The following is a 13311-nucleotide window of genomic DNA, read 5'->3' on the forward strand; positions in this document are numbered from 1 at the left end:
TACTCGGTACCCGACTATATTAATATTAAACTTATATGACTTTCCAAATTCTTCATCATTAGAAATATCTGATAAAAACATTAATTATATAATTTGGTGTTATCCACATCTCACTCCAAATATCATTATAAATACACTTCACTCCATCTTTAAATTTTTTATATTTTCAAAAAAATATTTTTCAAACATAAATCTCTATCTTCAACTTACTTTAATATCAAAAATTACTTTCACTAATCATTATTCATATTCAATCTTTTAATTTTTTTTCAACTTTTTTTTTACTTTAGTTTATCTTCTTCAACATCTACCAAATAAGTATGTAGGTAATAATGTTTTTATTTGTATTTTTAATATTTCGATATTACTAATTTTAAAATGATTTATTATAATTATATATTTTTTTGCTTCAAATTTTATAATCTCATAATTAGTTTTTAATCGGGTAATAGGGTACCCGTCGGAAATCTGATAACCGACAAATCGGGGATCTGGATAGAAGTAGAGATACCCGTCGGGTTCGAGTTCTAGGTCGGGTAGTAAAATATAGACCGGGTTTGGAGATGGGTACTTCACTCCCGGCGGTAGGTACCCATTATCATCCTTAATTAGTTGACACATGGCTCACCTTTGCTGGGTGTCCAGCCATTAAAATTGAACTAATAATATATATATATATATATATATATATATATATATATATATATATATATATATATATATATATATATATATATATATATATATATATATATATATATATTTTGAAGAATGAGTTTCGTTTCTCATTTAAAAACTAGCCGTATGACATACTCGAACTCAGAACCTTAATAAGGCTAAGGATATTCACCTTTTTTACCGCTAAACTAGAAGAGGGAATAATATATTATTATATATTATATAATATGCAGTTAGAATTTTCATTCAGAGAGGAAGACGAAGACAATTATTAGGAATTTTATTTTTCAACTACTTTCTCTTCTCTCCATAGATACTTAGGGTTAGATATTTTACCATTGGTAAAGATACATTCTATATATGTATCATTTTTAATGATAATATTATTTTTTAAAGTTTAGGTAATTTGTTAAATTTTAAAACTCAATGTGTAAAAAATATTGTGCAACCCATTAGAAGTGATATAGTAGATAGTTTAAACGTTAGAATAGTCCAATGGTTTTACTCTTGTTGAAAAAGTTTTTCATGCTAAAGTTTGTGCGTCTTTATATTCTCTTACTTGATTGGTTTATTAGATATTGATAGATTTATAAATGTATCAATAAAATAGAAAAAATCATTTCCGCATTTTTATTTATGTAATTATTTTTATCAAACTGTTATTTGAGAATGTTGTAGTCATTGCGTTGTTTATAATAATATAGAGTAAGAAGTATAATGTTTACTCTTAACAGTTTAACTGTATGTGTGGAAAGGGAATATGAAATTTCTTATTTGTGTTAAAGATTATTAATTACATGTATTTAATAGTAAAAACAGAAGATAAAACTAATGGGTTATGAATTTTGAGTTATCGTAAAATGTATGATTATATTAGTTAATAAGTGAATGATAATGTTCTTAACAATATCAATGAAGAGATATATATAAAGGGTCTATAAAGCAAAATTAAAGAGTTATATGGTCGTAAACAACAATAAATTGTTTTTTATCAAACAAATGATGAGTTTTAAATACTAAGATTGAAAACCATATCCAATCACTTGAATACGTTTCATGAAATAATTAATTAGTTAGATAAAATGGGTATCAAATTTGATGATAAATGCCATGATTGTGACTTTTTTTGTATAATGCCAGACTCATAGGAGACGTTGGGAACGTTATTGCCCAACTCAGCCGTAAATGATATTTGTACTATAAATGTGGTAAATATTAGTGTCCTCAATGAAGAGATGAGAAAAAAATTACAAGATATTTTTTTGTATTATTATGTCCTACTTACTAAATAAGAGGATGACTAAGAGTAAAGTTCAAATGAGAAAATAGAAGCAAAAAGAAGATCCGGTAATAATGCTACATTAAGTGTTATAATTGTGGCAAATGTGGGCATATTCAAATATTTTTTCGAACATTTCTATGAAAGAACAAATATACAAATGATAAAGAAAGGAAAATCGATGACAATGATAAACACGATAAAATTAATGTGGTCACCGATGATTTCTTTATTTTGTATGATGATGAGGCCGTTAATCTCGATTGCCAAGAAACTAGTTGGCAAACAAGATTAACATCAATCATCATACAAAATTGTGGTAAAAACTATCACCCTAAGAATAACAATGGAATAATAACAATCGTAATGGAATACAGAACAATAACGTAAAAGTAAATAAAAAAGAAATAACGACATAAGAATCTTACCTAGGTTCGGACCAATAATGTCCCACGTTCTATTTTCGGAGAATTGGTTCAATAGAGTTATAATAGGGATTACAAACTCTAACTCTCTCTGTTGTTCTAGGTTTTAGTCTCACACTCTAGAAGTCAACCCCATCTCAAATAAAAAAAATCGAGCTACGACTGTCTTAGCCCAACTTGGCTCTGATACCAATTTATGGCGATACTAAAACCTAGAACAAAATAAAGAGAGTTAGAGTCTGTAATCTCTATTATAACTCTATTGAATTAATTCTCCAAAACCAAGACGTAGAACTTTGTTGGTTCGAACCTGTGTAAAATTCTTATGTCGTTATTTCTTTCTTTCTTACTTTTACGCTATTCTCTTGAATTTCAATACAATAGCTATTATTCCGTTTTCATTATTAGGGTGATAGTTTCATTACAAAAATAAAAAATAAACGGCAGTCACATTAACTTTCTCATGTTTATTACTATGATCGATTTTCCTTTTTTTATCATTTGAATTTTTGTTCTCACTTAGAAATATTTGGCAAAATTTCTTAATATAATTCTTTTTGCCACAATGATAACTAGAGCCGACAATTTAGGTTAGGCCGTTGGGTTGGCCCGTCCCCCCCAAATAATTTAGATGAGTTGGGTTGAAAATTTAGCAACCCATTTGGAAGTGGGTCTACACGGGCCAGCTCGCTCGGGTCGCGGGCCTAGGCGGGTCGGTCTAGGGTTGGCAAAAAAATTCTAATATGATTTATAGCCTTATAGACATACCGCATACACCAATATGCCTAGAGCGGTCAGACAGACCAACCCATGGCGGGGCGGGCCTACCCACCAAAACCCATCGTTTGAGGGGTCGACTTTGGGCTGACCCACCATCCCGGAGGGCTGAAAATCCTCAACCCAAGGTGGGTTGTGAGTTAGGCGGGCCAGCCCGCGAGTTGTCTCACTACAAATAAAAATAAATAAAAATCATTAATAGTTCTAGAAAACAATAGTTCAAGAACACGATTAAATAATCATAGTACACACCAAATAAGAGTCTTGCCTATCGTTACATATTAATTGACCAAATAATTCAACAAAGTAACTAAAATTTGAAAAATTCATAAAATATAAATTTCAGTAAAGTCAACATTCTTTAAATATCATCAATCGAGACATCATCATCATTATTTAACAAAATATTACATTTTAGACTTTCAGTGTGAAACTTCTAGAACTGGAACCAAGTTTGAATTCACGGACCCTTGAAGGCGAGAACGAAGAGAAGAAAGGCGGAACAAATAAGTAGTCGGCGACCAATGGGCGAAGTATTGAGTATTGATTGTTGTAGTCTGGAACGAAGTTTGAATCCACGAACCCTTGAAGGCAAGAACGAAGAGAAGAAATGCAGAACAAATAAGTAGCCAGCGGCTGATGGACGTAGTATTGAGTATTGACTATTGTAGTGCTGCATGTGAGAGAAAAAATTAGGGCTATACGGCATAATAACATATGCGGTATGCCTATAAGGCTATAAATCAAATTAGATTTTATTTTTCCAACCCAAGCCCGACCTGCCTAGGCCCGCTACCCGAGCGGGTTGGCCCGTGTAGGCCCACTTTTAACTGGGTTGCTAATATTTTACCCTAACTTGTCTAAATTATTTGGCAGGACGGGCCAACCCAACGGGCCTAACCTAAATTGACGACTCTAATTATGCCGCATAGCCCTAGTTTTTTTTCACTCTCATGTAGCACTATAGTAGTCAATAATTAATATTTCGTCCATCGGTCGTTAGTTACTTATTTGTTCTTCCTTTCATCTCTTCGTTCTCGCCTTCAAGGGTTCGTGAATTCAAATTTGATTCTAGATTGCAGTAGTTAGTACTCAATACTTCGTTCATTGACCGCCAACTACTTATTTGTTCATATTTTCTTCTTTTCGTTCTCAACTTCAAGAGTTCGTGGATTCAAACTTTGTTCCAATTCTAGAAGCTTCACACTGAAAGTTTGAAACTTAATATTCTGTTAAATAATGTTGATGATATCTCGATTGATAATATTTAAGGAATGTTGACTTTATTGAAAATTTTATTTTATAAATTTTTCAAATTTTAGTTACTTTGTTGAACTATTTGGTCAATTAATGTGTAACGATAGACAAGACTCTTGTTTGATGTATATTATGACTATTTGATCATTTTCTTGAACACTTGTGTTCTAAAACTATTAATGATTTTTATTTATTTTTATTTATAGTGAGACAACCCGCGAGTTGGCTCGCTTAACCCGTAACCCATCTTGGGTTGTGTTGGGTTGGGGATCTTCAGCCCGCCGGGATGGTGGGCCAGTCCGTCATCGACCCGTCAAATTATGGGTTTTGGTGGGTAGACCCACCCCGCAATGGGTTGGCCCGTCTGACCGCTCTAATAATAACACTGAATGTTAGCATTGTCATTAAATTTGTTTTTGTTTCTATTTTTCTCATTTACCTTTACTCTTAGTCTTCCCTCTTTTTTCAATAAGAACGACATCAGAATGCAAAAGTACCTTGTAATTTTCTTCTCATCTCTTTATTGAGGACACTACTCTTACCAACTTCCTAGTACAAATACAATTTGTGACTGAGTTGGACAATGGCGTTCTCAATGTCTCACATTAGCCCGACAATGTACTAAGAAGTCATAATTCTTGGATATCATCATCAAATTTGATACTCATATTTCATCAAACTGATTAATGATTCCCTAAAACATATTCAAATGATCGTACATGATTTTTTCATCATGTAATTTAAACCCATAATCTTCTTGATCATAAATAATTTATTGTGGCAAGTCTTACGAACATATAACTCTTTAAATTTGTTCCATATACCTTTAACATATATTTCTTTACTAACATGGTTAAGAACATTATCATTCACTCATTGCTTAATATAGTTACACACTTGACGATGACTAAAAATCCATTACTAATCAGTTTTATCTTTAAAATTTTCATTAGCGAATACAAATAAATAATAATCTTTGACATAAATAAAAATTTCATTTTTTCTTTTCACACATAATACTTAGAACCATTAAGAATAATTATTCTACTATATTATTGATAAAAGAACCACATAAATAATATGTACAAGGACTACAACTTGCTTGGTTATTACAAATAGCAGAGGACTACAATTTGCTCAGAAACTAATTATTGATAAAAATAACCACATAAATAATAATGTGGAAATAATTCTTTCTATTTTAGTGACACATTTATTAACTTATAAATATTCAATTAGTAACATAATATAAAGACAGGCGAATTTTAGCGTAAAAAACTCTTTCAACAAAAGTAAAACAACATTATGAGTTATAAAATATTCTTATAAATTAAGGTTTACATCTAAAAGATTACTCAATCTTCAAAAATAACATTAACATTAAAGATGATATATACCTATAAAATGTATCTTCATTAATATTGAAAATGAAGGAAATATGTCCTTTAATTTAATGTGCAATGACTAAACCTGAATAGGACAATTAACGGTGATAATTTAATCCGATTATATTAGAATCACAGCACTTTGCTAGAAGCCAACTATGATTAATGAGGTTAAACCCATAGCTATTATAATTGGGTCCTATGAGGTCAAACACTTAGAGTTGGAAGAATAGATTAATGAGAATGAAATCCAATTATTAATAATATATTAGATATTATTAATAATTAGAAATAATATCTTATTTATAAAATAAAATAATTAAACATAATAAATTGATTATGGAAACGTGATATATCAAATTAATTATGAATATAATAATTTGAAATAGATTTTATTTAGAAAATAAAATATTTATCATAAATATTAATTGCAAAACGGAGGAATGCCAAAAGATGGTCTTTTGATTTTCTTTTGCCCTGACTCTCTAATTTAACAACTTAAAATAGGGATTTGAGAATGGTGCATAGGTAATTGAAAAACTCATTTTTTTCCCATAAGTAATTAGACTGCTTCTATTGTTCTTTCATCCTACCAGTAGAAGTCAACTGAATTTTAACGAGCTCGTGTGGACCAACTAGAGGAGCAACACGTGGGGCTCTCATCCTTTATACTATAAGATATACCGAATTCACGCATCAAATGTATCACCTTTTCGATATTGTTTTTAATCGCTAAATGCATGAACATCCTAAATAAATATTAAGATATAATCTTATTTTCCGCAACATACATCTAATGAATGTCAACAATGGTATCAGAGCGAGATTTTAACATAAACCGATTGAATAAATTAATCGGTAATTTTGATGCAATAATTTTCTGAAGATCTTGTTAGTCTTCTAGTTTGATTAAAAATTTTACATGGACAAACCTAAAATTAAAATAAATATTTGAATAAAATAAATATGATTTATGTTACTATTTCTTAAGAGTTAAGAAATATTAAAGATTAAAATAAATGTGATTTATGTTACTATTTCTTAATAGTTAAGAAATATTAAAGATTAAAATAAATATGATTTATTTAATACATTTTTTGGGGGGCAATTGTTTTATAATTTATTTTATAATTAGATTATAATATATAATTTTAATTCAATTGATGAACTTTAAGTTTAAAGATGGAGATTTATGAAAGATTTGTTTTTAATAAAAGACAACAAAATATTAGTTCCTAAAGAATATTTGGGCAATGCCTTTCTGTGTCATAACCCATGCAGTTTATGGTTTTTTTGTTGAATGGGATTCGCAAAAGCAATGGTGTACTTCCTCAACTTTATACTCCTGAGGGTGAATCTATACGGGGATTCATAAACCTTGATACAATTGTACCCAACAAGAGACCAAAAGAAAGTTTTGGATCTTGAGGCAGGGAGATGATTCTAACATTAGATGTGAATTATCAACCAAGAATTATAAAGGAATGTTTATAATTAGTAAATTGTTACTTACCTTAAACACACAAGTCCTAAGATAGTGCAAAAGTACGTTGGGCTTGTATGTGATGGGATTTTGGAATTATTTTATTTATAATGAAAAATTATAACTTGAATAAAATGCGCAATCGTATATATTAAATTATTTAATCATAGATATTTATAATTTTTTTTGACTGATTTGCATATCTATCACATAATGTAGATAATGGCAAACGATAATTTTAAGTTCTCTCTACGCTCAATTGTTGAGAAAAACAAGCTCAATGGAACGAACTTCCTTGATTGGGAAAGGATTCTGAGAATCATTCTTAGTTCTGAGGGACGTAAGGATGCCCTTGCAACCCCTATCCCGATGGTGATAGAAACCTCATCTGATGAGGAGAAGACAAACACAATTCGGTTGAAAAATGAAGCATTGCTTGTCTAAAACATGATTTGAATGAGGATATGGTATTGCATTAGACCATTCATATGGTATTGCATTCTGAATGGTGCAAAACCATCATGTAAGGATCTAAGAACAATATCAGTGGCCAACTCTTAGTCATATGGGGTCCCCAAATTTTCCATCCACTTGAATAGTCCAGTAAGACTAATTACATGAGGACTCATAGGTTTTCCCTTCACAAGCTTTCTATCAAGTATAGCCTTGTGAGTCTCATATCGTTCTATCATTGCCTGATCTTGAAACAATGTTTTCAGTTCACTTATGATGGTATAGGCATCAGAATTCAAAAATCTCTTTTGCAATTCAGGTTCCATTGCGGAAAGCATTAAGCAAGTGACAGGCAATACTTCGTTTTCCAACCAAATTATGTTTACCTTCTCCTCATCAGATGAGGTTTCTATCACCATCGGGATAGGGGTTGCAAGGGCGTCCTCACGTCCCTCAGACCTGAGAATGATTCTAATATTCCTTTCCCAATCAAGGAAGTTTGTTCCATTGAGTTTGTTTTTTTCAACAATTGAGCGTAAAGAGAATTTAAAATTATCGTTTGCCATTATCTACATTATGTGATAAATATGTAAATTAGTCAAAAAAAATTTTATAAATATCTATGATTAAACAATTTAATATATACGATTGCGCATTTTATTCAAGTTATAATTGTTCCTTATGAATAAAATGATTCAAAATCCCATCACATATAAGCCCAACGTACTTTTGCACTGCCTTAGGACTTGTGTGTTTAAGGTAAGTAACAATTTACTAATTATAAACATTCCTTTATAATTCTTGGTTGATAATTCACATCCAATGATATCTCCATGCCTCAAGATCCAAAACTTTCTTTTGGTCTCTTGTTGGGTACAACCGTATCAAGGTTTATGAATCCCCGTATAGATTCACCCTCATGAGTATAAGGTTGAGGAAGTACACCATCGCTTTTGCGAAAACCATTCAACCAAAAAACCATAAACTGCATGTGTTATGACACGGAAAGGCATTGCCCAAATATTCTTTAGGAACTAATATTTTGTTGTCTTTTATTAAAAAAAAATCTTTCATGAATCTCCATCCTTGAACTTAAAGTTCATAAATTGAATTAAAATTATATATTATAATCTAATTATAAAATAAATTGTAAAACAATTACCCCAAAAAAATGTATTAAACAAATTATATTTATTTTAATCTTTAATATTTCATAACTCTTAAGAAATAGTAACATAAATCACATTTAGTTTAATTTTTAACATTTCTTAACTCTTAAGAAATAGTAACATAAATCATATTTATTTTATTTAAATATTTATATTATTTAATCTTAAAATATTTATTTTAATTTTACGTTTGTTCATGTAAAATTTTCTAGCAAACTAGAAGACTAACAAGATCTTCAGAAAATTATTGCATCAAAATTAACGATTAATTTATTCAATCGGTTTATGCTAAAACCTCGTTCTGATACCATTGTTGACATTCATTAGATGTATGTTGCGGAAAATAAGATTATATCTTAAAATCTATTCAGGATGTTCATGCATTTAGCAATTAAAAGCATTATCGAAAATGATGCGTGAATTCGGTATATCTTGGAGTATAAAATTTTGAGAGCCCCACGTGTTGCTCCTCTAGTTGGTTCACACGAGCTCGTCAAGATTCAGTTGACTTCGATTGATAGGATGAGAGAACAACATAAGTAATCTAATTGATTATGGAAAAAAATAAGTTTTTCAATCACCTATTCACCATCTCCCAGATCCCTATTTTAAGTTGTTAAATTAGAGAGTTTAGGCAAAAGAAAACCAAAAGACCATCTTTTCCAATCCTCCGTTTTGCAATTAATATTTATGATAAACGTTTTATTTTCTAAATAAAATATATTTTAAATCATTTTATTCATAATTAATTTGATATATCACGTTTCCATAATTAATTTACCATGGTTAATTATTTTATTTCATAAATAAAATATTATTTCTAATTATTAATAATATCTAATATATTATTAATAATTGGATTTCATTTCCATTAATCTATTATGTCAACTCTAAGTGTGTGACCTCATAGGACCCAATTATAATAGTTATGAGTTTAACCCATTATTGGTAGTTGGCTTCTAACAAAGCATTGTGACTCCTAACATAATCGGATTAAATTATTATCGTTAATTATAATATCCAGGTTTAGTCATTGTACTGTGACTCCTTTAATTTAATGTGCAATGACTAAACCTGGATATGACAGTTAACAGTGATAATTTAATCTGGTTATATTAGGAGTCGTAGTGCTTTGCTAGAAGCCAACTACGATTAATGATGTTAAACCCATAGTTATTATAATTGGGTCCTATGAGGTCACACACTTAGAGTTGGTAGAATAGATTAATGGGAATGAAATCCAATTATTAATAATATATTAGATATTATTAATAATTAGAAATAATATTTTATTTATGAAATAAAATAATTAACCATGGTAAATTGATTATAGAAACGTGATATATCAAATTAATTATAAATATAATAATTTGAAATAGATTTTATTTAGGAAATAAAATGTTTATCATAAATATTAATTGCAAAACGGAGAAATGCCAAAAGATGGTCTTTAGGTTTTATTTTACCCTAATTCTCTAATTTAACAGTTTAAAATAGGGATCTGGAAAATGGTGCATAGGTAATTGAAGAAACTCATTTTTTTTCCATAAGCAATTAGATTGATTATGTTGTTCTTTCGTCCTAGCAGTCGAAGTCAACTGAATCTTGACGACCTCGTGTGGACCAACTAGAGGAGCAACACGTGTGACTCTCATCCTTTATACTACAAGATATATCAAATTCAAGCATCAAATGTATCACCTTTTCGATAATGTTTTTAATCATTAAATGCATGAACATCCTGAATAGATGTTAAGATAAGATCTTATTTTCTGCAACATACATCTAATGAATGTCAACAGAAAATACTTAAACCGAGATATCTAAGAAGAAAAGAGAAAGGAATTGAAGAAAATAAGATTTTCTTTCTAATAGTTCCCTTTGTCTTCCTCCCTTTGTGTTTTTATTTGTGACAAACTATTATGCTTATTATATAGTATATATAATATATTGTTAGTACAACACTAATGTTTGGAAATAGACCTTTATCTCTCCATTGAAAGGCATCCCTATCTTTGTATACTCATTATTCATTTATTTAAAAATAATATTATAAAAACGTTTGTATGGAGTGTACATTTTAATTATAAGGAGTGTAGGTTGTTAAAAGAATTAAATTTTAGTTAGTTTCTAGTAATTAATTAGAATGTCCAGTCGATCTGACAATACATATGAGATTTGATCCAATTAAAGTGTTTCTAAAAAATTAAAATTTATAAACGCCTTAAATGGAATTAAAAGTTATGAATGTGGAGTGAAAGAAAAAAATACCTTACCCATTGGATTTGTGTTTGACCAATCATAAGAATCTTCCAAACATGCATGCAAGAAGATCCTGAAAATACCACAAATCTCAAAAAAACAAATCTACAAAATTCAAGAAACTACGATCAAGAACTAATAGATGAAGAATTTGTTGGGATTTATTAGATTTTAAGCAAAAATTTCAAATCTAAATTTAACACATAATTCTTGGATTTCTATGCATAATATGATACGATAAAAAAACTGTAATTTATAGAAAATACTTGTTAATGCGTGAAACGAGTTAAACTTGTTGATGTATGAACTGAGTCAGATCTGGTGATATAAATCTGGTGATATAAATGAAGATGAGGGCCTTACGTGTTACTCATCTAATTAGTCCACACGAGCCATGAATGAGCCTGACTAAATCATCTCAACATTGATAGCTACGACGAAATAATGAAACAATCAACCTTGTTTGGTTGAAAAGATGATGGTTTCTTAAACTCACAATACTTACAAGAATAGTATTATTCTTATACTTCATACTTCATTAGTTTTGACATCTTCATTATATAAATAAATTATAGAATATTTAAGGAAGAAATATCTAAAATATTGAAAAAATTTATAGAATATGAAAAGAAGGAATATTTAAAATATTGTAACTCTTTCCTTAGTTAATTTTTTGATTATATATTATTTTATTTTATTTTATAAATAAATAAATAATATATTTTTTAAGATTTTAACACCATAATTAAACTATTTAACTATATATTATTTATTTTATAAATAAATAATATTATTTTAAAATCTTAACTCTATAATTAAATCCTTTAATTATATATATTATTTTATTTTATAAATAAATAATATATTTATTAATATTAATAATATCTAATATATTTATTAATAATTCATCATGTTAATAATATCTAATATATTTATTAATAATTCATCACCATTCCTTTAGTTATAAGGGCTTATAGCAAATTCTAAACACTAAACAGTAGCCTGCACCTCTCAAATAATTAAATTAAATATTGTAGTACGATTCCTTTAATAAAAGTTAAAATATTTAAGAAGATTTCCTTAGTTAACTTTTTGATTATATATATATTATTTTATTTCATAATTAAATAATATATTTTTTTAAATTTTGAACACTATAATTAAACTATTTAATTATATATTATTTATATTATAAATCAATCATATTATTTAAAATTCTTAATTCTATAAATAAACCTCTTTAATTATATATATTATTTTATAAATAAATAAATAATATATTTATTATTAATAATATTTACAGTGATAAAAGCGCAGTTTAAATTTTACTGTCTATTATTCTTACAAGATTTATAGAGTATTGAGCCAAAAAAACTATATTTAATTAAACAAGTTTTGAAAATCAACAATTTGTGTATTACAATTAATAAATCTGTTTATCACATTATTAAGAAATATTTCCACTTATATAATATTTAATTGACAAATTATTAATATCTATAAATATACAAAAACTAAACTAGCTAGGTAAACTATATGTAAGCATCAATATATTGATATAATATTGACGCATAAATCCTGAAATTTGAAGGAGTAGATAAATATAATATTTAACTAAACTCCAAAATTTTATTTTAGAAAGCTTTCTTCTTAAAGTAAATATAAAATCTACAAATTAGTTAAATGTACGAATTAACAACTGGACCCGGTTCTAGTAAATGTTCAAGCCACCACCATCAAACCGGTAGGCCCATTCATTTGATTTAAAATTACAACAATCGAATCAAAAATACCTAATAAGTACCCTCGAGTGAGACATTGTAATTATAAATTGGTCTAGTGATTAGGTATGATGAGTAAAGTCAAAATTTTGATTTAATTTATATTTTAAAATTTGCAGTAATAATGTAATTATATACATATATAATTCAATCAAAACCCTATTTATGTCGATGACAGGGTAGTTGGGTTATTAAATAAAATAAAAATGGATCTAGTCAATATTTCGGTCTAATATTTTGAATGGAAGAAATTCTTTTAATATATATATGCTCCCATAAAATTAAATTAAGGCTCATATAAAAAAACTATTGTTTAAGGGGAAAGAAATATTATTATGGTTTTTTTTTAAATGAAGCATATG

General features: G+C 28.3%; 1 protein-coding gene across 1 annotated transcript; it reads right to left on the reverse strand.

The window, feature by feature from the left end:
* Positions 1–7841: 7841 nt before the first annotated feature.
* On the reverse strand, positions 7842–8303 carry LOC124924762. The gene has a single exon (XM_047464755.1). It carries the CDS (start codon positions 8301–8303, stop codon positions 7842–7844), a length of 462 nt encoding a protein of 153 aa, XP_047320711.1.
* Between the last annotated feature and the right edge of the window lie 5008 nt (positions 8304–13311).

Source organism: Impatiens glandulifera, chromosome 2 (assembly GCF_907164915.1).
Source record: "Impatiens glandulifera chromosome 2, dImpGla2.1, whole genome shotgun sequence".
Lineage (NCBI taxonomy): Eukaryota > Viridiplantae > Streptophyta > Magnoliopsida > Ericales > Balsaminaceae > Impatiens > Impatiens glandulifera.